Source organism: Phalacrocorax aristotelis, chromosome 3 (genome assembly GCF_949628215.1).
Source record: "Phalacrocorax aristotelis chromosome 3, bGulAri2.1, whole genome shotgun sequence".
NCBI classification, from domain to species: domain Eukaryota; kingdom Metazoa; phylum Chordata; class Aves; order Suliformes; family Phalacrocoracidae; genus Phalacrocorax; species Phalacrocorax aristotelis.
In genome coordinates this window covers 103,644,084-103,670,843 of record NC_134278.1, presented here as the reverse complement: position 1 = coordinate 103,670,843, position 26,760 = coordinate 103,644,084, and the positions used below count along the sequence as shown (strand labels likewise).

The 26,760-nt window shown below is 35.7% G+C and overlaps 1 protein-coding gene across 2 annotated transcripts in view; it reads left to right on the top strand.

Moving 5' to 3' along the window:
• The window catches only part of SPATA17 (spermatogenesis associated 17), a 95,799-nt gene that overhangs the window by 42,917 nt on the left and 26,122 nt on the right, over nt 1-26,760 (top strand). For both annotated transcript variants that reach the window (XM_075088860.1, XM_075088859.1), the window contains exons 7-8: nt 14,905-15,108; nt 20,348-20,499. In XM_075088860.1, the coding sequence (XP_074944961.1) occupies nt 14,905-15,108; nt 20,348-20,499 (356 nt within the window). The remainder of the gene's footprint in view (nt 1-14,904; nt 15,109-20,347; nt 20,500-26,760) is intronic.

Below are 26,760 nucleotides of genomic sequence, written 5' to 3'. Positions count from 1 at the left end.
GAATTTCATCAGGTTCCCCTTGGCCCAGGTCTCCAGCCTGTCCAAGTCTCACCGAATGGCAGCACAGCCTTCTGGTGTATCAGCCGCTCCTCCCAGGTCGGTATCATCAGTGAACTTGCTGAGGTTACACTCTATCCCATCATCCAGGTCATTGACGAATATGTTGAAGAGGACTGGACCCAGCACAGACTCCTGGGTAACACCACTAGTGGCAGGCTTCCATCCAGACTCTGCTCCATTGATCACAATACTACTTTTAGTATAGGTACCTACTTTTAAGTTGTTCTGTCTGCAGTTCCCCACCTTTTGGGGGTGAAGGTGTGTGTATTGAGTACCATTGCTATGAAACTGGTGGTCAGGGAAATCACTGGATGATAAAAAAAGTATAGTATTATACTATACTTTACAATTTTCCTATATTTTTTTTGGAAACACTTGACTGTTTTTTGCCATAGAAACTTGCCAAATATGACTCTTTCCCATTGCTACTTGTAGAAATACATTGCATTTACGCAAACATTTTAATCCACATAAGAACTAAGCAGTTCATTTGAATAAAAGAATGTTAATATTTAACAAAGAAGTTTAAAGAAAAGAAAGTTAAACTCGTTAAGATATTTGCATAATCCATAATTGCCAAAAGTATTGATAATTTGCTGATATGAATAATATATTTTAATAATTTATATTAATAATATAATTATTCACCATCTTTCTGTGAAAGCACAATGTTATGCATCCTGACAACTTCAAAAGTTTTTTGCTTTTCTAAAAAACAGCTACATATTTTTTTCCTGTAGTACCAGTAATATCCATACAACACAAATGTAAACATATATCTAGGCATAAGAGTGGGCTTGAAAAAAGAAAGTTAATTTTTATTTGATTTAAATAAAGTTAGTTGCCAAATAATATCTGGAGAAATAAAGCATGAGCTTTAAAATATCATGGTTATGACATTTATGATACTATGCCAGTAGTATCAATAACTAGTCAAGTAACATCTTACACACATGACCTTCTTTTGTTTGAAGGAAATTTCTCCTACATGATTCCTATAATTATGAAAAAAACACCAACAGTCAAGTCCATGCCCTTCTTACCATGTGATAAGTTGTGTCGTTTGCTCCACCTACTGGTTGATTATTGCAAGAGATTCCAAAGTTCTTGTGGTACGTCTACAAAAGCTTTAACACATCATTGCAAAACTTACTTTAACATTATTGAGACTGTGATGTTATACATGCATCACTTAAGCTTATCATTGCTCTGGCTGGTAGACTGAGTCCCAGCCTTGTTTCCAATCCTGGACTTCCTGCTCTATTATAATTCATGCTTAGATTAGATGAGCTAATACTGGTCCCAGTTTCTGTGCGATCTTCCATTCTATCTATCTGAATACTTTAACGACTGAGACGTTAAGAAAAATTAATCATGCAGTGTGTGTATGCCTGCTCTTGATTTATGTGCAGAATCTTCTTTCTGTTGGGCCCTGATCAATTAGCAGATCTAACTGAGTCAGGCTGAAGACTCCTCTAGCCCAGCGTCCTGTCTTTGACAGTGGCCAACAGCGTGTGCCTAGGGAAGAGCAATAAAATGGGGCAATGGGGCAATATAATAACGTGCCAAGAATACTCTCCCAGTTTCCATCAATTGTTGGTTGAAGAACTTGTAGTATTTTGTTGTAGAGCTTTCCATTTTAGATTATTAAGGTGCTCGCTTTTTGCCTCTGTATTGCTCCAATTCTGGCCTCTCTTCATAACTCAGAGAAGGAATAACCTAAACAGAGAGAGTGTGATAAGGGATCTAGGCCCACAACTGTAACTAGCTGTCAAATTCTGCTTCCTTGGAAGACCAAGTTCTCTCCTTCTTGCAGCATTGTTCTGCAGCATGCTCATTTCACAGCGTATGCTGTCTCTGGCATTCCATGACAGGAGAATATGCAACCGCAAAGTGCCTTATTCTTTCCTCACATTTTGGTGACATTCTGCGGATTGCCTGCTCAACTCTGAGCAACAGTACAGTCTGTCACTTTCCAGGCTTCTTTAGTAGGGTGGTGATTTCTCTTGATATCCTTTGGCAGTTTGTGAACAGATAATGCTCATAAGCTCCCAGGTAATTTAGAGCTGCAAGAAAAGTCCAAAACCCATGTGTAGTAGTAGGTCCCTTTTGTTATAAAAGTTACAAAATTTATGACATTTCTTTTAGTAACTGCCAGTAACAAGACACGAGTTATCTTTTTAGATTGCAGTAGTTCATTCGGTGTTCAGTGCCTGCTCGAGTGTGTCACTGTCTCTCAGTTGAGTCAAGGCTAATGTGTTTAGACATGTGGCTGGTATTTGCCCATATTTACTCCCATTGAACTAATGCACTGGAAAGGATTACTGTGGGGATATGATAGCTGGTGCTATAACATAAGGAAGTATTTTTCATGGAACTCATCTTGACTGAGATAACCCTTGCTAGGGAGACATAAACATGTGAGACAATAACTCTTTAATAGCTTGGCACTATAGAAAACAATTTTAAAAACCCACAAATGTAAGAATAATGTTCTGTGCAGAGAAAGGAAATGTTAGCATTAAGTGAGTACCAGTGAAAAGTTCTAATTTCAGCAATGAGAACAGAGGTTTTCTGTTCTTACTCTCTCTGCGTAACACCCATACTCCAATAGCAATTCCACTTTAGGGTAACGGGAGCAGTTAGCAAACTTCTGTGGACTCTGGATTAGGGATTTTGTGTATAAAGGTAGCAAAAACATGCCCCAAGGTAACTTTTCAGCTTCTGTTTTTCAGACCTGTTTCATTTTGATTTTTTGTAGTTATTGTAGAACTTAAATTTATATCACTTTTGTATCAGTCATTATTTCATGTTTGTCAGTTCATAGAGTAAAATATTTTAAATTCAAATTCTGTTCAATGCTAAGGTATTTTTTAATTACATTTTTCCTGTCAACAGAGATGGTAATTCACGAACATTACACTGACTGTGTGTGATTCCTTTTTACACTACTGGAAACCGGGAGTTAATTCTATTGAAGTTACTCCACTTACAGCTGCCGTAAATGTTCGAAGTGAGGAAGAAAAAAAAAAACCCCAAAATCCTTCCTGGAGCAGTCTAATGAATATTCAGAAGGCACGACTGATTAATATGCTCCTAACCTAATGTGCTGTCCTGTAAGAACTTGAAAAACAATTGGTTTAAAATGACACTGTTTGACACCCACTCTCTCTCTGAACACCTGGCAGTTTTATTCTTATAAAGGTGAGGACTCAGTGGATAGAGCTTTGGCCTTTGATCTTCAGATCCACAGTTTAAGAGACAAGGCTGCAAGTTTGGTCATTTGAGCTTAGTCCCGAGTGAACAGTCCACATCACAAAATGATTATACGTAATTTGTTACTATTGGCAGTGTCTGTTCAGGAAAGGCCAAGGACTGAGCTAGCATGAAGAATGAATTAGCTCTTACCTTTTGCATTTTATTTCCTCCCTCTGTACTGTTGTAATTTTATTATCCTGTCTCTAAAACATTCAGGGGATGAAATTATCATTCATTATAAGTACTAATTCTTCCTGAAGATGAACTAAAATGGTTATTTTTTTTTAATATAGGTGCCCCAATCACTGAACATCCCCACCCATCCATGGGTGTTTAATATCCCCTCATCACTTCTCTGCCAAGAAGTCAGGTATTTCTGAGTACTTTCCAAAGCTTGTACCATAAAAAATCCCATTTAAATTAAAGATGAGACAATGAGCTTTCCTAGCTCTCAGGCAGGCTTGCAGCTACATTTAAATAGCATTAGTATATAAAGCACTTCATGCTACAGTGTACTGTTTTTATAAAATATTATTTCCAAAGGATTCTCAATTTACATGAAATCCTTCCTACAATACTTGTGACTGGTACGTTTGATCAGCAAGACTTCTTCATGTATTCACTTCCACATTGGAAGCCAGATGTATCAGTCTATTCACAGGAAAATCATTCAACTCTTGTGCCTCATGGGGCACTATACACACAATCTCAGTTCACTTGAAAGGAATCTCAGTTAATGTTGCTTAATGTTTCTGTCAAAAAGAAGGACAAAGTACAGTAAACCGAAAGCAGCCAGAAACTGAGTTATTTGTGATTCAGGAAGATGTTGTACTTGAACAAATAAAAATGTTTATGTCTAGAAGGTTAGTTCCACTAGGTCTGAATTCCAAAAATGACCTTTAAGTGATTTGCACACACACAAAATCAAAATTCTTTAGTTCTCTTAGAATTTGAGTCCAGCTCTTACCCTTTGAGATTACTCATCTTGGGAACAGTCGGGACTATCATTCTGCTACGTAACACAGTATCATGGTGATGAAAAAGGTGACAAGTACTGGAAGTCCACGTATACATCCAGAATCTATCTGGTGCATACTCTGCCAAAATCATTTAGTTACAAAGCTTACAACCTCCATAGATTTTCCAGTTTTGCCTATATCCTTTTTAATCAGCCTTTCTTTTTCTCTAAGAAGGGGTGGTTGTCTCCATAGAAAAGTCGAGTACAATCAAAGCCAAAACTAAAATGGCAAGCGTGGTGATCTTCATGCCCAGAAAAGGGTAACTCCGTAGGTTAGGGAGCAGTGTGAAGAGGATGGGGAAGTGATATCTGCTGACACCATAACCCACCTCCTATAAGAAATAGATGGCTATGCACCATTTCAGATGTATTTCTCCCCAGTGTCAGTCAAAAATACTTCTCTCCCATTCACTCTTCTTATAAGTCTCATTCTAGCACAAGTGGTAAGTGAAAACGCTTCCAACAGAAATCAACAATTTGTCCCTTTGACACACTTCCCAGAAAACAAGATATCATACCCTATTTTTTAAAGATAGTGAGTGAATGAACTTAAATATAGAACAAATTTAATAATTTAAAGCATGTTCTGTGACAGTATTGCAAACTCTATTTTTCCTAAAGGCTGCTTATAAAATAATTTCAGTTTGTTTGATAACCAGATAACTGTGCAAAGAAATGAGAAAGAGTTTTCACTGAAAAATCATCTGTCATTAGAAAGAGCTTAACACACAACAGGATGTAAATTTTGAGTACTGTTTTGTGATTGATCCTCTACAAGCTCGGTTGTTTAAAGGTATATCCATGTAGACATGGCAGTATTTCTCAGACCTTCTTCCAAATAGCTTGTTACCAGCCATGTCACACATACTAAACATATGTTATTATATCACAGTGGCATCTCTGTATCTACCATGTATTACAACATTTAGCATCTCTGCATCTAGCATTAGTCATTTAAAAATCCACTAGCTAGAAGGTCCTGGTCCTTAAACCATCTTTTTCGGTATCTGAATTGCATAATCTCTATTTGTGTGGAGTTTTTTCTAGACAACAAAATTCTTCTCAACTCCTGTGGGTAGGATTAATGGCAGAGTTTAAAGGACAAGCTGTGTGATCTATCAAAAGTGTACATGCTGAGATCTTAGAAAAACATGACCACATTTTGTGTATTACTGTCATTTGGGGTGGCAAAAGGGTTGGATTGCTGCAGGGTCAGAAAACTGGTAAGAGTTATATATTGAATGTTGGCTTTGTGTATGATGTGGTACACACATTTAAGAAAGAATCTATGTTGCAAGGAAATTACAATGTAGTGCAAATATCAACTAAATAGCTCACACAGAGAGCGACATTCACACACTTGCAGAGAGTGGAACTCCACTGACATTGCTGAAATTGTTACTGGGGTAAATTTGGTTGATGACTAGTAGTCCATGTGGTGTTTATACAAGTTTGATGTGATGTATGGTCTTGCTCAAGTAAGTTTTGAAACTATTATATCAGGAGAAGTACATGCTAAATAAGAGATAAGTGCATAAGAAGAAGGAGGTTAGAAATGGCATGGGAGAATTCATGAAGATAAAATGCTGTACATTTCTCAACAGCAAACCTCTCCTGTTGATTAAGAAGTGGCACTGATGGTATCCTTGCTTTAATGAGTCTTCAAGATGAGTGATGTACACACCACTTCTTTTGTTTTTCAGCTCTTAGGCAACTGAATATTATAATGGTAAAGTTCTTTCATCAACTTGCACAGTTCATTCAATATTCTATGCTTTTGTTTAGTATCTAATATATACTGTTAATTTGGGAATTGTGTCTGTCCTGCAATGGACATGAGGAAAACTGTTTATCTTCCCCATCTATTGTTTTCTTTACCTTTATTTTACATGTTTTCTTTGCTTCCAGTGTTTCTATTTCAATAATCTTTTAATAAAATCTTCATCTTTTTATTTCTTCTTATTACATCATCCTTTTCTACTGATTTCTGGCTACCCTTACTAATCTGACTAACATGGCTCTGTTCCCTCTCCTTCATTCTTTCGTCTATACAATACTATGACCATTCATTAAACCTTCCCCTAATTTTTTCTTGGTCTCATTGAAGACTGCTTTGTTAAACATACTGCCACTTCTCAAATTTTTAGTCATTGTCTAATCCTATAGTTTTACTACAGCAAATTGTTGAATAAATCTGTCTGAATATATGCCCACGAGGGAAGATTCACATGTAAGCACAATGCAACAGACATAAGGAACAATGAAAAGCAATGAAATGTTACATTTTTTAACTGCATATATGTTTACTTGGAGAAGTGAATGAATTCTGTATTTAGTAATTATTTGATTAACAATGAAAGTTTCTGTATGGTTTCCATGTCTTTTCTGTTAAGAAGAGCTTCTCCTGTCTTCTGATATATTATTGTAGGTACCTCCTTGTGTTACAAATTCAGAGATACTAAATGGTATAATTACAAGGATTTTTCTCAATCCAGTGAGAAAAGGAGTGAATTTTGAGTTGATTTTTTTCTTACAAAGCTAATATTTTCCATTTTGACATTGACAGTAGATGACATTTTAATTATAAATATGTAAATATTCTCACATATTTAAATAAATGTTTTAAGGCTCTGAAAACTTCTCACAAACATAAATAATTTTAGCCTCCAAACAACCCTGTGACGTAAGGAAATAGTATTTATATTTTCACATGCAGTTATTGAGACATGGAAGAATAAAATCACCTTCAGAGATTATTCTTCAGACTAAGCTCTTCAATTCCCATTTATACTGGGTGGTTATAGAAACAGGTTGATTTTCAGAGCTTCCTAGAATTTCTACATGATCCCATACTCACCCCTGCAGTTCTTAAAGAAAAATTGATAGCAGTAATGGGATTTCCTATTCCTATTTTTAACACAAAGTAATTAAGGAAGTTAAAATGTGTTTTTCTGCTTGTTTTGAAATCAGCTAGAGTCAAATGAGAAGTCAGTAAGAGAACTTTGAATGCTCTGTCTCTGTTTTGTTACTTTATCATAAAAGTATTGTTTCCCGTGCCATCACTCACTCATTCAAGTTATTATCCCTGATCTAGTCAAGCCATCAAGAGCCTGCATAAGAATTAGATTTGACAGTGTAAGCCTCAGAGAGAGAATCAATGAAAGGTGGATACATTTTTGGGTTGTCTCTGCATTTGCTGGGTTGCTCTGTTTTGGATATTGTGCCACAATCATCCATGCATTAAACTAAGAGTTTGTTTCTCTTTTCTCTTGTTGCCTAAATACCCAAGCAGTTCGTACCTCTTTGGAGACTCAACTACAGTTTTTTTTTCTGCAATTGAACTTAGCACCTGTGCAGGTTTAGAGGTTGATTTTATGGTCTGTGGCCAGGATACTGGACTTGAACATTTCCTTAACACCTCATTGTATAGTCCATACAATTGCAACCTGCTTTACTCATAAATGTACATTTAAAACATGATCACACTATTATTTTGATATCAAGCAAATATTTCACAGATGAAAAGGACTGAAACAAGCTTTAAAATCTGAAGACAGAACAGCAATAATTAATGCTTCTATTACTCTGTTTAAACAGAATATATATTAAGCAGAAGACAGGTAATTAATCCCACTTGAAAGAATATACGCTACTCATCACTCATTTATGAATTCTTCAGTCTCTGCATAAAAGCAGTATCTCAAACAAAGCTAAAATACCTTAGATACAATAACAGGCTAGGTCCTCCAATTCTAATTTAGATTAAACTCCTGAGAGTATATTTTTATAAGGATTACAGTATCAGGCCTAAGGAGTAGCATTAGCTCACTGAAAACTGAACCTATATTTATAAACTGGGTGACGTTTTTCCTGCTGTCAGCCATGGCAAGGAAATTTTATCTCAAATTGGAATGTTGAACCACACTATGGTATTTTTCCAATATCTGAATAAAGTTTACACCAAATTTCTTAATTGTTAATATAAAAATATGTTCATATTAGTTAAAAAAAGAACAGATTATTCCTAGTAGAATGCATTCTAATGTGGCTTAAATATTTTTATGTTTTAAATTTGAGTTCATGGACATAGTTTTATTATATTTGTTGCTAGAGCAGTATTTGTAGAATTTTTATAGATGGTTCTTTCCCCAGTAAATTTCATATTAAAAATCCTGTCCTTTTATTATCACTACATACGGAATATTCTGACAGGCTGCAATAAACTAGTTATTTACAAGTTTTAAATTCCTTTTATTTTACAGACATGGTTGTAGCATCATACAAACATGGATTTTTTTCCTTGTGAGTCATTAATGTTTTAAGAAAGGTATTTCTTTTACCTCCTAGAGAAAGTATATCTGGGGATTAACAAGATTATTCACTGGAATTCATGTGGAAGCATAACTGCAGTAGCTGAGAAACGATCATGTTTCCTTTTAGTTCTCAGCAAGAGTAATTGAATGTTGAATATCTTACTAAACGCTGGACTGTGACAGTGTGTTAACACTCCGACTATCTCCTAACAGCAGGGCAATTATTTGCTGAGTGGGATTTTTATAAATCCCCTGGCAGTAGTATGTCCTGATAATTATGATGAAGTGCACTGGTCAGTGTTGATTCAGCAATCCCATCTCTAGCAAATATTTCATTCACAGCTCTCCTTCATGCTTTTACTTTTATGGCTTTTAAAGATCTCTTACCTCTCCTCTCAGCTTGCTTAGAGTTTTTACAGATTACAACGGAGCAAAAACGGATTTTCAAGTTAAATCCCTATTTTGTTGAAGTCATTTCCTTCTTGTTTAACTCATTATTAAAGGACCAGAGTGAGAAAGTAGGACTTTATTTAGGTTCTTACTGTGACAATCACTTGCAAAGGCTTCCTCCCTCAAAGCTATTTTTGTAAAGATTAAATGACTGTTAAAAGAAACATTTATATTTACAATATATTGATTATTTCAGACTTCAGAGTTGACATGGTAACGTGATTAAAACAGATCACACCTTTGTTATAATTAAATTACAGTAAGAATATTTTATAGATGTGAGGATGCACTTTCTATTGACTTCATCCTTATATTTTATCTTCAGCTCAACTTCATCAATTTTTAACTTTGCCTGTGTGTAATTATTTGCAGTGCAATAGCTACACTGTATCTGTTAGGGCATATTTTGTTTGGAATTTTATATGTAGATTTTAAAAGCTCAGCCAAGAAATAAGAACGAAGAATACAAAACCATTCATTCATAAATAAAAATTGCAGCATCTAAAACTGTTCGTATTTTATTATACCACTTGGGATCACCGATCTTTTCTGAAGAACTATCCAGCATAACCAACTCAGCCTTGTCTTTCTCTTTCTACCTGCACCTTTTTCTTTCCTTTCTTTTTTCCTTCTTCCTATTTCTTTTGCTGCTCCCTTCCTTCATAGTTCAGCTTTTAAGGGAAGGTCCTTAATAATTTGTTTGTTGTGTTCTGGGAAAAAACAGTTAAGTCTTTCTTTCCATACAGAAATGATAAACAGGAAAAGACAAAAATGGATATTCTACAGCACAGACTAAATACAGAATTAGAAGTGAAAGCAGTACAGAATATAAAGAAAACCAGCAAATATTTTCTTTGCTAATGTTCATTAAATTAATATTTGTTTTCTTATTATATTTTTCTCCTTTTTATATGCCATCATTAATTAGAAAGATAAGAAAATGATTGGGAGGAAACTAAATGATAGAGTGTTAGAAATGCAAAATGATTCAAAATATTAATGTAATGCTAAGGATGACTGGGTAACAAATGGTACATTTGCCAGTATGCTTGACCTGACACAATTAATATTCCAGGTCATGCTTGGGTTTCCATGATGGAAGGTCTGAGGCAGAGAATTCTAGGGGAAAAATATATCTATTGTATAACTAATTTCTCTCTTTTTTTTTTTTTTTTATTTTCCCTGACGAGTCAGAACCATAGTCTTAAAAAAGAAAATATCTGTGCTTTCACACCTCATTTGCCATATTCACCACTGGGCCACCATTCACCAGAAGGGCCTGATGCAAGGAGGTCAGTAAGAAGCTATTAGCAGAGTCCTCTCCTGAGATTTCTTTGGTCTTATTGAGGTGAAAGTTAGCATGACAGTACTGCAAATAACTCAGTTGTAGGTTTTTTAACAGTTAGCACAGATTTCCCCATAGTGTTTGTCACTTTAGAAAATTGTTCCTGGAAATGAAGTCCCAGAAAGCTGGCTTTGACAGAGGCACTTCTTAGTCGTGAAGAACACAGGTACAGAAGAATGCGTCATTCCCCCTGCAGACAAGAAGTACTTTTTGTAACCTATCATATTTTGCAGGGTAGCATATTTTATTTTGGACTAAAGGTGGTGGAAATATTGGATTCAAAGTATAAGGTAATATCTCAAGACAGGTGCTTTTCTAGGACTGAAAAAGCAGTATTAACTACAATGGTTTTGTAGTTGCGAGAATACAGTATTAAAGGAGGGAGAAGATGAAGTAATGCTTTTAACACATTGTACTGGTCTCAGGAAGATATGCAAATTTATTAAGTACCAAAGGCTTTGATCTTCCAGATTCTTAGATTTCTGCAGGCTGCCAACTCCCTGCAGAGGATAGAGTGAATAGGGCATCCATCAGTGCACAGCACATGTGCAAAAAATTACAAAAATAAGGTTCTGATTTGCAGAGATATTTAAAAGTGAAGAGAAGCAATTTTGCCAGCGATTGGTCTCAACTGGAAAGTAGAATCAAACTCGTCCCCTTGTCTCTCCCACCAAACTTTGCCCATTTTAAATCTAGGCCTAAAACCTTACCACAAACCTTGGGGAAATTTAGAGTAAATCAGTATTAATTTTATCTATCTAGATAGTAACTCTGCTGAATGCTTTGCTATCTGTATGGTTGAATACTTGAACATATATAATTAAAATGTAAAGTTATTAGCAAGGATTGCTTGAAAAGTTATTACTTAAAAACGCATTTCATAATCAATTTTGACCCAGATCAAATGGTTTTTACTGTAGAAGAAACAACAACTTTTGAAGTGTTGAACTGACTTCACTAAAACTCCAAATCCATTTTCATAGTTGGTACACTATCTGTATGTGTTTAACTTGATAGTATGTAAAAAAGGAACAACAAAAGATCTCTCTTTGTTAAGACACCTTTTCCGCAATAATACATCAAAAGACACTGAACCAATGGATTCCCACATCTACTATGGCTAATTTTGGTGTCATTAAAAGGGCTAACAGCCAATCCTATTTGTGCACCTTGAGATATTCAGCAGCATTTCACAGTGTTTGAACCCTTTATGAACTCTAGGTTTTACTACTGCCAAACATTTAATCAAAGAAATGTCGAGTAGAATATACATAGTATCTCAGTGAGTATTGCAAAATGCAGTTTCAGAAAGCCATTATACTCATGGAGCTATTACTTGCTGTAAGTATGACTAACAGAAGCAGCGCCATTTCTTAGAGCCCAGACAGCTCATGATTTTGAAGCTATTTTGGCCTCTAATTCTTCAGAAGTAAAAAGTTTAAATTATTTAAGATTATTTAAGGTTATTTTTCCACTCTGAGGAAACAAAACCCCCCCCCAAAAAACCAAACCTGTGCTATGTAGATTGAAATGATTAAATTTCTTGTTTTTAAAATTTTGTACACAATTTGCTTTTCAGCTTTTTTTAAAAAAAAATTTCTTATTTTAAGAAAAGGCTTAAAAAGGGGTGTAAATTTTGGGCAGATGCAGCCTTGATCAAGATTTGCTGCTGATCAACACATCCATGCCTGCCAACTTCAGAGTCGTTACTACGCCATAGCGGTTCATTCCAGATCACCCTGATTCTCGGTGACACCTGTGGAGATGCTTTTCTTCTGGAAAACGTTCACATTTTCAGTGACATTATGGTTTTCTATAAAATATGTGCTTCATAGATGTACTGTGAGAAAGCAGTATCTCTTCCACTAGCTACGGACCTCTGCAGACACACGGCATGGCTAGAATGCACAGTCTCCATGTTAGGTAGGATACAACAGCTGAGCATAGATGGTGTAGGAATGGGTGGAAGGATAAAGTAACAATACAATGAGCAGTTTAGTGAAATGTGAAAAGAAGGTAGTCACAGGCAACCATGTTTGTATTTTACTTTTATCAGCAGAGTGAAGGCAAGGATTAATTGATCAGAAGGTAGGCACGTCCAATGGCCATGGTAGGACTAATGGAATGTAATTTATAGGGAAGACCTTGACTGTGGCACTTTATATTTGAGAGAACTTGTGCAACAAGTATATAGTGTAAATGCATTCAGTAACTGTGGAACAGTGCAATAAAGCCTGAGACAACATATGGAACTTATGTTCGTGTAGCACTTAGAGGTCACTGAATGTTTGCAAGGAAAAATGTACTGGGCTGATATGAAAATTGCAATAGGGCAATGTCTGAAATGCTCCAAAAATAGTAACAGTTTTAGGAGAATCTGTAACTTTATGAGACGTTTACGTGAGTAAGAGCCAGTCTTGTAGAACCGAACTTTTTAGATGCAGCTGCATTTTACGGATCATACAGATGGACCTGCGATTTCTTATTCACTGCAGTGATTCTGCTTGCCTGCTGTTTGAAGCATGGATCCCTGCCATTTTAGTTTGGCATCCTGAAGAGCTGAAGGAAAAACCAGTAGTTGTTTGGCATACATATGTTTCTACCACTTATCTCTATTCATGTCTGCTTTGCCATTACACATTTAGACTGGTAGTGTAGTGGAATAGTTTATAGGGTTTGCACTAAGGGGGGAACGTACAACAGAGGGCCAAAATAAATTGTCATTAGGGACAGATCACTTACGGGGTTGAAGAATATAGCCCATAAAAATTTGAATGGCCCCAAAATATTTTGAATAAGCTACCACCTCTGAATATTTTTGTCAATTAAACAGTAAGTTTTATACTGGCTTTATTTAACTGTTTTGACACAAGAAATTGGAATTTCCCAGTAGGGATTGTTAATGAAAAATGCATTAGAGCTAATTGGGAAGTATTCAATCCTCTCAGCCCCAAGAGATTAATACTTTATGGGGAGGCTGATGCTCTACTTAGTTTTCTCATGGGTTCTCAGTAGTGTTACAAAGGAGAAATGCAAGTTTTTAAACATTTACCCTTTTCCTTACCTTTTTCCACATCATGAAACTGATTTCTTACCCTACCATTTTTATTCAATACTTCTTACCAGTTGAAATGATGATAAAAGCAAAAGACAATATATTTTAACTAAGCAAATCTACTTTGAAAGTCTTAAGAATACTCTGAGTATACTGTTGTAAAAAATATAATCAACCTTAAAGCAATACAGTATCTTTAAATTAATTTTTGCCAGGTGTATTTTAAGCATATATCATCTGTTTTATAAGATATTTAATGGCTTTGTGCAATATGGTATGGGAAATCTAATGTTTAACGGCTCATAATTAATGTGGTAAACTGACATATGTGTATTTGAGAAATGTTTATATACAGCTGATAGAATCCCTATATAGGAATTATTTGGGAACAGTCTGTCACATAATTTAGACCTGCCAGATATTCAGAGATTGTTAATGACATAGGTAACTAGTTCAGAATTTGAAATGTATGCTTTATATTAATAATTGTTACATTAGATCACACTAGTGATGCAATTAATGATGTATCCTGAAAAAACCATGTTTCAAATTCAGTGAGGAATGAATCTTTCCGTTTCATTTACAGTTCAGAAATTTTTATTCTGTTTTTTTTTTTGTTTTAGTTTTTCATATTAAAACATATTAAATACATTTGAATAGCTAAAGGCATTTATTGTGAACATTTTGTTGGAAAAAAGCCATTACTGCTTTTTGGTATTTTTCATATTCCATTTTTTTTTTTTTATTTCCCCTTAATTAATCACTCAGTTTTACCTTTAAAGATGCTGCAGTTGCCACTGTTTTACTGCACATTGTAAGTTAGCTAACACAGAGTTTAAAGGGACAAGAGTTATGTCATCCCTTGCACAAGCATTTATTTTATTCTTTAAGTATGTGTTTGGAAATAATGAATAATATCTTTCTGTTCCTATCAAGTATAGGAATTTAAATTGGAATTTAAATTAAACTTTAAATTTCTAAACAACTATAACAGTTTGCCCTTAAAACTAGATGCAAATTTGTACACTTTTAATTATTTTTTAAGGGAAAACTGTCACATTTCTTTGACTACTGCTGTGGAAGTTGAAAGATTGAACGTTACTGAAAGAAAACATGGGTTTCAGATACAGGAAGCTCTTCCTTCCATAAAATGAAAATTGCCCTCATCTGAAGGGCTGAAACCCAGATTATACATTACATTGTCTTATTTAGCCCCTTTTGTACCTGTAATACAATGCCCAGAGATGTATTTAAACTATAGATCTATCCCGTGTCAGTAGTTGTCAGAAACTTTGTGTAGAACTGTTTATTATCTAGGTTTTTTAAATTCGTTTGATTTATAGAATAAGTACAAGAATGAATTCTAAGTTAGTTAAAGTCAAAGATAACCTCATCTTCTGCTCAGATTGCAGGCATCTACAATTCACCATTCAGAAAATCCCCGGATCCAATGGAACTGCTCCTACAGAAGTCAAAGCCATTGAGCCACAGACGGCAGCAAATTAAGAATCCCTTTGCCTGTGAGCTCTATGACTGGCCAACTTGTACAAGGCCTCCGACTTTCTCCACAGAACAGCCTCTGCCACCTATTGGCAGACAGAAGCCTCAGGTAACATTTTTCTGTGTCTGAGGCAGCTTTTGTTCATATCTTTTATAATAGATCATCATAGACTATGTTGAGTTGGATCATCAAGTCCAAAAATCCCTTTAGTGGATTTATTTTTTATATATAGATCTGGTGCTTGCATTCAGGATATAAAGTCTTTGGAACAGATTTGTCTCAGAGAAAAAGAAACCTAGGTGGTATGTAAAAACAGAGAAGTGTTTACTTTTGGTTTTGGGAGAAAAAATGTCAATTCTGGTATTTGAAAGGGAAGGCCTGACATAATTGAATATCAATATTATGATTCATTAGCGGTAGAATTTTTAATTTCCAATTTTAAATCAGTAAAAAGAATAGGAGAAATGAAAGGTTATAGGACAAATTAACCAGTTGTGATAACTTTTTCCTCTTTTTGCAATTGTTTTCCATATGAAGGCCAAGATACATCCCCTCAGTATAGAATAGTTCCTGTTCTTTTGTGTCCACTAGCTGTGTGTCAGCTTTAATTACAAAAACTTCTACATTTTGTTCTGCATCACGGCCAAGTTACCCAGCTCCCATTCTTAACTGTCATGGTCTCAATTTTAATTTCAGTTGACATCAACATATGTTGCTGATAGCTTTTTTTTCCTCTTCTATAAGGTAATGGAGATCTCTAAGTTAATGCATCAGAATGAACATCCCACAAGATGGCAAAACAGCCTTTGCCACCTTATTATCAAAACCTGCTGGGAATATGCCCAAGGTACACCACAGATAGACTTTTGAGACCTTTATGTTCCTCACTTGATGACAGTACAATGTCATGTAGCTTTTGCCAGTATATGCCTGATACAGGTACTTTTGGGTTAGAAGTATTCTGTCTTTCCCTCTATTCTGAAGAATTTTTCAGTTCACCCAATCTACTGAGCCTTCTACTGACCTCACACATACACTTTCAGTGCTGGCTTGATTTCGAATGACCACGTCTTCAGAACATCTTATGCTTTTTTTTCTTTTGTACTCTGTCCTATATTTAAATTTTCTCTTCTGTAGTTTGCTTAGAAAGCAAATGCTTCTAAAGCGTCCTTCCCAGTAACTGTCACTGAAGCTGTCATTTAGCTACAGAAATTAAATAACAGTAGTGAGCAATAAACAAAGTATAATATATCTTTATTGGTATTTTACTCCTCTGAGTCAATATGGTTATTTTCACTATATTATTACAGCCCTTGGTAGAGGAGATCTGAACAGTCTTAAGTTTGAACTACTGCTGGGTTCAAACAATGTGTATGCATGCCATCTGCCACAATTCACCAGTAGTTTATTGATTGCATTCACATTGCTCTTCAGTAGGGCCAGCTGTGGGCATATGGGCTAACCCACGCAGAAGAGGCTTTTCTCGTCTTTCTGTAATGACTGACTTGTCCATAGCAGGACGAGTCTGTATCAGTGGTGGGACATGAAGGCAGAGGCAATTTGGTTAGAGCATGAGGAGAAGATGCAGGCCTGCCAGAATACCTCTGGAGAAGGAGAGGTGAGCCACACAGAGAACCACGCTGCTTATAACAGTAAGCACCAACTTCAGGGCAATTCTCCACCTTTGTCCTTCACTGCTTCTGTTCTCCCTACCTTGACTGCTTGAGCTTCCTCATTGAATGAACTCATTGACTCATTAGAATTGAGACAAAGTGCGGGCCAACAAACAGTTTGGGTGATCAGGAAGTTTGGAGTTGAGATAAACATGACATTATAGCTTTACCTTCTGGGCCCAAAGGGGCTATGATGGTCCTTCAGTGTGATGTGACTAAATGCACAGTCTCTCAGGATAGAGGGGAAGATTTTGCCTGGGGGACATGGTTTAGGAGTCATACTTTTAAATAAAGAGGGACCTCAGAGGTTTTCCATTGTTAAGTTGCTCTTGCAAAACTGCTTGACTGAATACAAAGTATCTTACAAGCTTCTCTTTGGATTTCTAGTATTTTATAGACCTTTCTAAGTTCAGACGCATGCACAGCAGTCGTGCACAGATAGCCTTTTGGAACAAACCAGAAGAGTTCTGTTTATTTTCTGCACCTCAAAGAGGGAATTTACTATATAATACTTTAATCCTTTCAGCACCCTGGGATGTACGCTGTGGGGTAAATTTTCAAAGCACAGAGCGTGGATTTAACTGCGCGACTCTTATTGATGTTAATGGGAGTCACACGGCTAAATCCCTGCACAACACTTTGACAATTTAGGGTTGTATGCCTAAGAAAAGGACACTGGTTTGAGCTGATGAAACAGTAGGAAATGAAAACCCATCAGAACGCATCATCCTGAAAGTTGTCCGGTGTGACAATAAGGAATTTAATTACTAGATATACTTGTGTCCTAGTTCTCTGCGGCAACACTTTTTGGCACCAAGCTTCTTTTTTCTAACATCTATCAGGCCCCATGTGAGTCACTTGTTACTTCACTGTTCTTTCAGGTATCTGAAATTTGTATTGCCCATATTTGTATTTGTATTGCCCATAGGGTTGGATATTTTATATGAGAATGTCAATTAAATAAGTTTAAAAGAAAAAAAATAGCTCAGCTAATTTTTAATTAATCAGCTGATCTATCAGCTTTCGCTTAGGGAAATGGGTATTTAGCATTTTATAGGTAAGCTCTGTGTGTATAAGATAGTGTATTTAAAAGAAAAGTGTTAATGATGCTTATACATCAGTCAGATCTATCATTTATATTACTGAGTTTACTAGAATTGCAGTTTGATGGAAACACAGATAATACTAAAATTAGTCATCTGTTCATTAAAAGGCATTAATAACAGAAAGCATGTTGCCATTTTTAGGGGATTTTTTTGCATGCTGTTAGCTTTCCTGGAATGGGCATGGTGAAGAACATGCGATTTAATGTAGATCATAATTCTTAAATGAGTTTCTGATTTTATGGTAAAATACTAAGAACGCCGATATGCTAACCTTTATCTGGCAGACCAGTCGGTAGCGAGATTTGTGCTACTCAGTACAAATTCTGAAGATAGAACACAGAGTTTTGTGAGTTGCATTCTGGGTGAAAATGGTTGGTTGACTCCCTCCCTTACTTTCCTAGCCTGACCTCCCCAGGAAGATCCCCTTTTTGAATCTGGATGCCTGAAATGCTTGCAGGCACTGCCAATTTGAAAACATTTGTAAGCACCATTCTACCACAAGATTCCACAAAAGTTAAAATTAAACTTGTAAAATGGGCATAGGTAAACGGATTTTTTAGAGGTCTTATCATCTTAGATATATTCCTTAGGTCCCTATTGTTAGGTAAGTGTCTTCAAATACATGATTCAGAGGAATGGAAAAATCGGCAGGGAATGTTTAGAACTATCGTAACATTCTAACATACGTATCCCACTTTCATTAGTGACAGATGACACAGCCTTGTTTGAGAAACCTTTGTTTAGTTACAGTCTTTCTCCCCTCCTTCCATTAGTAGTTGGTCTCTATTAATTTCATTTGAACTATGGATTGAGAAAGAGTTAGAAGGTCTTGGAAATTACAGATGGAAAAAAATCCGTTGGATACCTGATTTGACTCTTACACTGATGGAATGTGAGTCAATATTTTACAATGAAGAAAAAATACAATATTCTGAAAGACTATTTTCTAAAAGCAAATGTATTTATCTTGATATTATTTGACAGTAGTACATTTCTTCTTTGCTCCATATCCACTTCATGCAAACATATTGCAATACAGAGTATTAATTTTTTATTGACTTTTAAACTTTTTTTATAACTTGGTCACCTGATTGTATATTACTAGACCATTGCTTACTAATTCTAATGACCTCTTCTAGTATTGATTATTCTCTTACAAGTGTTAACACTTTTCATTCTGTTTTTAAAGACTTACTGAGGTCATATTAAATGAATGTATTTTATTTATGCAGACTTAGAAAGTAGAAGCAACAAAACACCTGCAAGAAGTGTAAATACTACTCTCACTTGCTTACTAGGACCTTTAAAAAGATCTCCAAATCATGGTTCTGTGCCTTTAAAAAGTAAAGTTCCAGTAAAAATCCATTAACTACTTTCAAATATAGCAATCCTCCTGTCCAGCTGTGAAAAGTACTAGATGATACTTATTTGCCATTTGTGTTATTTACGGTCCATGACTTTTATGGTAACTGGTTCCTATTATTGGTTTCTATTAATGTAAAACATAAGTGAACATAAATGAGGCGTGAATCATTTCTTTTTATTAGCCCCACAGTCTTCACTCAGTGCTTGCAGTAACTCCAGCTGTGACTTGTTAGCGATAACCTATTTAAAGAAGAATATCTTTAAGAATAAAGGCTGTGATTAGGATTCTTTGTCTGTTCATGGTTTCAGAAGGTTTCACTAGTTCATTGCAGGATCAACAATGATGAAAATAAAATAAAAATTAATTAGCAACACTTCTAAATCCAGACTTGCCACTAAGCTGTCCTGAGTGTAATATGGCACAAATTATACTCCAGGTAAGTTTTTACTGGTTAGTACTAAAAGCAAGACATAAAGTATGTCAGTTTGCACAGACTCCTGCTGTTATTTATTTGCATTGTTAACTAATAGATGCTGATATAATCAGTTATTAAAGAATATACTCTAGAAGAAAGATCTATACATGTATATAGAGAGACTTGTGAAAGAATGATGAGCTTTCTTTTTGAGAACGATAAATTAATGTAGAATTAGACTTTTCAAAAACGCAAAAATGAAGTCATTAGTTTGAATTGTATTAGAAGAATTATATCTTAAGTAATTTATTAAGTTCCCTTCCAGATAACTTTACAGTTAAATTTTAAAAAGCTTGTTCTTTAAGGTAAAACATTATTTATCCTATAAAAGGAAATTACAAGCTTTCTGCTTAAGCAGAATCTAGATACAGTTAATACTTGCATATCAGGTTTTATTTCACCAATATTTTTTCTAAGGAAAACCTAAGTTTTCCTAATCAGTTCTAACAATGTATTGTTTTAAAATAATAAATATTTATTAGTAAAATAAATCTTGCGTGCACATTTCTCATTCTCTCTTTGGAGCTTTAGAGTGTGTTACCAATCTTTGTGTTATCTGTAACTCTCTATCAAAATAAACTGCTTTAATTATTTTGGAAGAAAAGTCTTGCTACACTTCCCAGACATTCTATGTCCTCTTTCATCAGTGATGTGTCATGAATAAAAGAAGGAAAGAAAAGAACTGTAACTCCACAATAAAACACTTACATTATCCTCTACCTTTCAGGGGCCTTTCCGCGATACTGCTGAAGTATTGCGGCAGCGCTACAAGCCTTTGGAACCAACCTTGCGAGTGGCAGCATCAATCAATTCACCACTAGAGAAGGCCAGAGAGGAAATGAAAAGGGAGGAATGGAGAAACCGTATACATGACAATGAGTAAGTTCTTTGTTTTTTCTTGTATTGTTGTGAGAATGTTTTCTTTATTCCGTTGCTTTCAGAAACCTTTCATGCCTGACAAAATGAAATGTCAAACCTGACAGCTTACTAGCAAAGATTCTATGTACATACTTCTAAATTCTGTGTCCTTAGATTATAAACTGTTCAGGGCAGAGAACCTATCTTGTAATTGTGTGACACATGCCATCCATATCTATGAATCTGTAGGAGAACTTGTAATAATAATAATAATAATATGTGATGCAACAGAGGGGTTTAACAGGAAATAAGAAAACAAATGCAAATTCTGTTTTGCCACATGCACCTTGCTAAAGAAAAAATAGTTTCAGTCTTCATATTCAGGGAGCTTACAGACTATGGGAGGAAAAATGGTGTTGCATGCCAATAAGACTTGCTTTCTCTCCCAGTAGACTACCAAAGCTCACCTGGAAGTGAAGGGAGCATATGTTGCACCTGTTAGAACATGATGCAAAAAGTGTAATCGTCTTTGAAGCAGTTTGGTTTCCTAAGCCGTAGCATCTGTAGTAGTGTCAGACAGGCCAGTTCTTTTCCACACAATCCCAAATACAGACATAATCCATCCCAAAACATTTAAGGCTTCTGTCCCAAAAGATTTAAGGCTATTGCCAAAATATTTCCAAACCTTTTCTTATCATAATGGAACTCTTTTGTCCAATTATAATAAAAGCCTGTTAAGTCACCTGCTCTGGCTTTGTAGTTAACTAGAAAAAACTGATGTTTTCTCAACTTATCCCCTGAATTCACTGCTCTTGGCAATCCTTTGGCACTTCAATAGCGGAATTCAGGACAGAAAAGAATCACTTTTCCTCATGAGCAGCCTGTGATCCACTGATTCACTGGGACACAATCCTTTGCTATCTTTGATCTGTTTCAAGCTCTTCTATCAGCTCCATGTTGCCACTTATCAGCTTCAGGACTGGGGCTTAAGAATGCTAGAATCAATTACATTTGCATGGTTTGGCTTTTATGTTTTTATTATTGGATCATTTTCCTCACATTTTCCCTGATTTAATATTAGCAGTGACTTTAAATGGAAATTCTACTCAAAAACAGTTTTGAAAAAAAAAGAATCTATTAGTTTGGCTACTTTTCCACTTTTAGGCAATGTTAGTTTTTTATATTTGGTCCCAAAATCAGATATAGTACTTTCCATTCCTTTTGTACCAAAACCATAACTGAGTTAAGTTACAAGTAAAAACGAACTTCAGTTTTCTATTCCTCTCTGTATTCTTTCATATATTGGGGTAAGGAGGAAGCAGCTTAACTTTCACACCTCAGCTTAACTTTGGGCCTGGTTTTGGTTTTAACTTTTATTTCTAGCTTCCTCCAGTGAAATGTAAAAAAAAAAAACCCCAAACAATACTAGGTCATGATTAATGTTCTACCTCTCATTTAAAGTGTTCTTTTTACTGAATAAGTTTTGACGGATGCATTCCTGGTGAGGATGGATGATATCTTTCATTATAAGCATGACTATATTGCCCAGTCTTTATTTGATGGGGTTTTTCCCCAGGCATCACTGTGTCAACAGTTTCAGAAGGTCAGATCTGGTAATAAATATTTCACTGGCTCTCTTCAGTGAGCGAATTGTGAAGCTTTGGTCTGTATAGTTTAAATTTGAAGTCTCGAGCTTGGACAGATATTAATTGATCAGGGTTCTCTATTTACCTTATGGGTAAAGAAGCATTTAGTGCCATCCTTAATGCACAGAGGCAATGTCCTAACACCAATGATTCTCAGCTTCACGCACGCTAAATGCATAGCGTATTATACATTTTCAGGCAGTAATCATTCCGTTTGTGCTTCATATTCAACCAACCATGCAAGGGTCACATCTGTAACCTTGAAAAAAAAGGTGATGACAGAGTTGCAGGTCATCATCAGGACTAACGCTCAGTAGTAATGCTGCAGCTGCTGTGTGGGATGCCAGTCTCCAGGGAGGAGTCAGCAAAGGGTTACTTAGGTTCTACAGTAGTTTTTTCTCAGCACTGTCTATTATGAATTGACAAATTTCTGTCTCTTTCTATGTAATTGTGTACTGTGGGACTGTATTTTTTCCTGGTAGTGCTTCCTATGCTGATTATTCTTCTGTTTTAGAAAATAAGGAGGGAATGAACAGTGGAAGTGTGTGGCATTTGTTAAGAAAGTTTGTGTTTGCATAAATCTGCAAACTTAATCCTTGATCTGTATATTTCCAGAGTGAGTATTGTGTGATATCTCTTAAGATAGAAAAATTGTCGGTGCATACCTGCAATTTCCAACAACACTCAGAATTCCCACTCACCTCTGATAATCAGGGTTCTTTAAAGTGGTAATACGTTTTTTCTAAGTGTTTCAAGCTCTGAGAAAGTTTTTGCTTCTTATAAAATGCAGAAATAATTGAAAAAGCTATGGGAGAGTTTGAGGCGGGTGGAAGCAGTACAAATGAAAGCCAGAGAGAATGTGCTTACTTAAAGAAACTGCTGGATTTTCCTATTTTGTAATGAAGGAGCAACTGGGTAATAGCCTAATAAGGAATCCTTTTTCTCGTGTAACTGAAGCTGTTATTGCCTTATTGTGCTATTTTTCATACAAATGAAGTGTTTTCCCCTCCACTTGGATAGGAATGACAATTGGACTCCTTTGGGATGGCCACTTAATAAACTAGTGTCTAGTTTGAGACACCAACTGCTGGATCCAGCAGATTTAGATCACTAAGCATGAAAAGTTCTTTACTCAGTTGCATGCAGCTGCATGCCGGCCTAATTTTCCAGCGAAAAAATGTAAATTACTTTCATTAACTTCACTGAAATCTGTCTCATGTAATAGGCCTCATGCTTCAAAGTACACTATTAAACATCTTTATAAAATCAACATAGATCAGAATGAGTTGCAATGTGGTGATAGAATAGGGATATACCAGCAGTAGTGTAAGGTTGAGGCTTCCTGATTTATTGTAGTCTTCTAGTGTGACATCAGGCTAGTCACCTCAGCTTCTGGCTACGTCCGTGCTCAGTGCTGTACTGGAGGCAGCCAAGCTAGTCCTGAACGCACTGGTTCTCTCGTGTGCAGCAAAGTGCAATGTTTGAGCACCCTGCCTCTGACATGCTGTGCGATCGTTGCAGCACCAAGCTCCTCGTGGCCTTATTCTCAGCAAGAAAATGCTTTCCTTTAGAACCAGCTTAGGTGCTTCCATGCTACACAGTGATGCCCACGAAAGGTACACTTACAGAGAAGTGAATGATCTAAATAAGCTCTATACTTGGAGATCATCAGTGTTATGAGCTGCCTGGTATTAATGGTAATAAAATTTAAAAAGCAAGTCACTTTGATAAGATTTAATATTTTTTTAAAATCTTATAAATTCTACATTTATAAGATCTTTTCTTCTATTTCTGACTTAGCTGCAGTGGAAATGGCTGCTACATTCAGTGTCATACAAATAAAACACATCTGAAAACTTTTTTCAAATTATACTTAGTTGTTCATATGCTTTGCAACTTCAGCAATTTGCATATTTTCTGGACTGTTATTGTATTATGATAAACAGGGATTATCATATATTTTCAGATAATGTTTTCTTAACAATTCAACTTCTATTTGTAACTCTTCCATTTATTTTAATTACTAGCACAGTGTGCAACATTTATTAATCAGCAGAGTCTTTTTAAGTTAAAATACTAAATTAGCTAACCCCATTAACACAGAATACTCCAAACAAGCAGTAATAGGAGAGGTAGTTACTGTGCAAATCGTATTATACATGCGGGTGCTCTAGGGCACAGTTAAGCATGATTACCCTCTTTTGATCCAGTATTCCTCTGCTTCTTCCAGCTAATTTCCACTGGAAATTTACAAAGTAGCGCCTTCATTTTTCCATCTTAATTTTTCTAATGAAGTTCTGGTACTTTATAACACTGGGGATGCAGATAATAAGTCTGTGTATAATTAAGAAGTTCCGGAATTTGCTGCAGAAGAGATCTCTTTTATTTCCTACAAGAACTAGACTATGCTTTTCTTTGCCACTTTACATTATCCCAGACAGGGGTTAAACAAAAACAGCCAGGTGATTCTTAGATTTACCAATGTTAGGATAAAAGTGATTGATAATTGATTGAAAAAGTATGTATTTAGTATATTACTGTAGGCAATGTGTAATAAAGCACCCGAAATAACTTTCTTATGGATGAAAATACTGCACTAAAGGTAATCTGACTAGATATGTTAGGTAAAACAGTCTGTCTTTATTTTTATAAATAACACTTTGGTTTTAATACGCACTCATTATGAACTAAATAATGGCTCCCCTGCTGTAGTTGTTTTGCTATGGAAAACCACTGTGCTTCTTCCTTTGTTCCCTGAGTGATAAGATAGACACTTTTGGATTTTATGAAGAAATTACTTCAGGTATAACCCAAATTTGAAAGCTTAAAATTAATTTCCTGTTTTATTTAAAGAAAAATAAAAAACATTAAAGATTTACAGCTTCCTGACAGAGAAGCATAGTTTGTTTGGAACTTATAGGTCATGGTTTTCTTCAAAGTGAGATAAAATTGTTTTATTTAAATTCGATCAAGACAACAAAGAATTGAATTGCTATTGCATAGAACCACTTTAGATAAAAATTGAACAACACTATCACACATCTAGAGTTAAGATTTTGGCAGTATTTTTACTAAATTTCAAAAATGTACAGTACATAGAAATATGATGAAAGTCTGAAAAAACATGTAAGCAGAATATTCCTTTTAGTTCTCTAGTTTTAGTATTTCTTATGTGTCTGGTAGTGTAGCATATACGGCAATCTGGCAGTAGATCTACTGCCAGTTCTTTCTCAGAAGCCTGGGTAAAGTTTGAAGCATTTCTGGTATCAGGATTACATGCTTGCACTGCTAGACTACTGGGATTTTGTCTCTCGGGCAGATCCAGAGAACATGCTAAAGGACCACTCTGGATTTTTGCTGCCATTTAAATTCAAGAAGAAGTGAATGCCTCTGAACTGTGTCCTGTTAGTAGGTACCATAAAGCACTGGGATGCTGCCACCCAGCAGTAAATGATGGACCTGATGAGTCTTCTTGTTTTGTGCTGCTTCTCTAGCCTCTCACAGTGCCATAAACACCAGTGCCTACTGCTGCTTCTATCATCTTGGTTGATCCAGCTGGAAAGTCTTCAGTATCTAAAAGGCTTCTTCCTTCTCCTGTCACAACAGTGAGAGATTTCACAGTAAAAGAGAGAATGGAAGGAAGAAATGGTGGATGAGGAGATGCAGGAAGAAAGGTCATGAGGGAGTAAAAATGCGGGTAAAAGAAGGATTAGAGACATGAAACTAAGTAGCAGGGAGGTACAGGACGGGATGAGTTGAAGGAAAAGAGAAAGCAATTTTTATTTTTGTTAACAGCAAATATCTAGAGTATCTCCTGAAATTCAAATACATGCCACTAGCAGCTGTCAGGTCCAGGACTGGCTATGAAGTCAAGGCTTCTAGGTCTTTTTACGCTAATTAGGTTCAACATAGCACGGTCCTGGCAACAGTGCAGCTGGCCTTCATTACCAGTGACACTGCCAGCTTTGGTCCCAGTACTCCCTAAGGTTGTGTATGTGTAATACTGCTATTTGTAGAACCTGAGATAGTTTCTGATTTTTTGTTCCAACTCTTTGTCCCTGTCTTGAATGTATTCTTTGGCATATCTCTCATTCTGTCTTTTGTGGTGGGTGAAATGAAACGAAAAAATTCATTTTTAAATTTATTTCTGTAGGGAAAGTTCACCTCCCATTAAATCATCAACTTTTGGAAAGGCTCATCTTATACTAAGTATGTTTTATGGCACAATATAAGATCAATATGGAATTTAATTCTTCCTTGATCCTACTACTTCTGTCTATGTCATATTTACTGAAAACCTTTAAGAATTTCTGAATTTACACTTAAATCACAAGGAAAAGCTGAAACACAGATGTTAGAATCCTGTGAGTCAGCTTTTGTGGAAAAAAACTATTGAGGTCTAAACTTGTGCAGTTGAGAATGGCATCATACCATTCTCCGAATTTAATTTTCCTCTCCTTCCATCACTCTCTTCTGTCACATTCAGAGCACATACTGTCATTAATTTGGGGAAAAGCTGTGTCAGGTGTATATAGAAAGCTATAGAACACAATGCCATTACTACAGTGTTTTGTAGTGCTATTGCTTTTTACTATGATTATTGGTTGTGGGGGTATAATGGCTTTTGTATGACTCC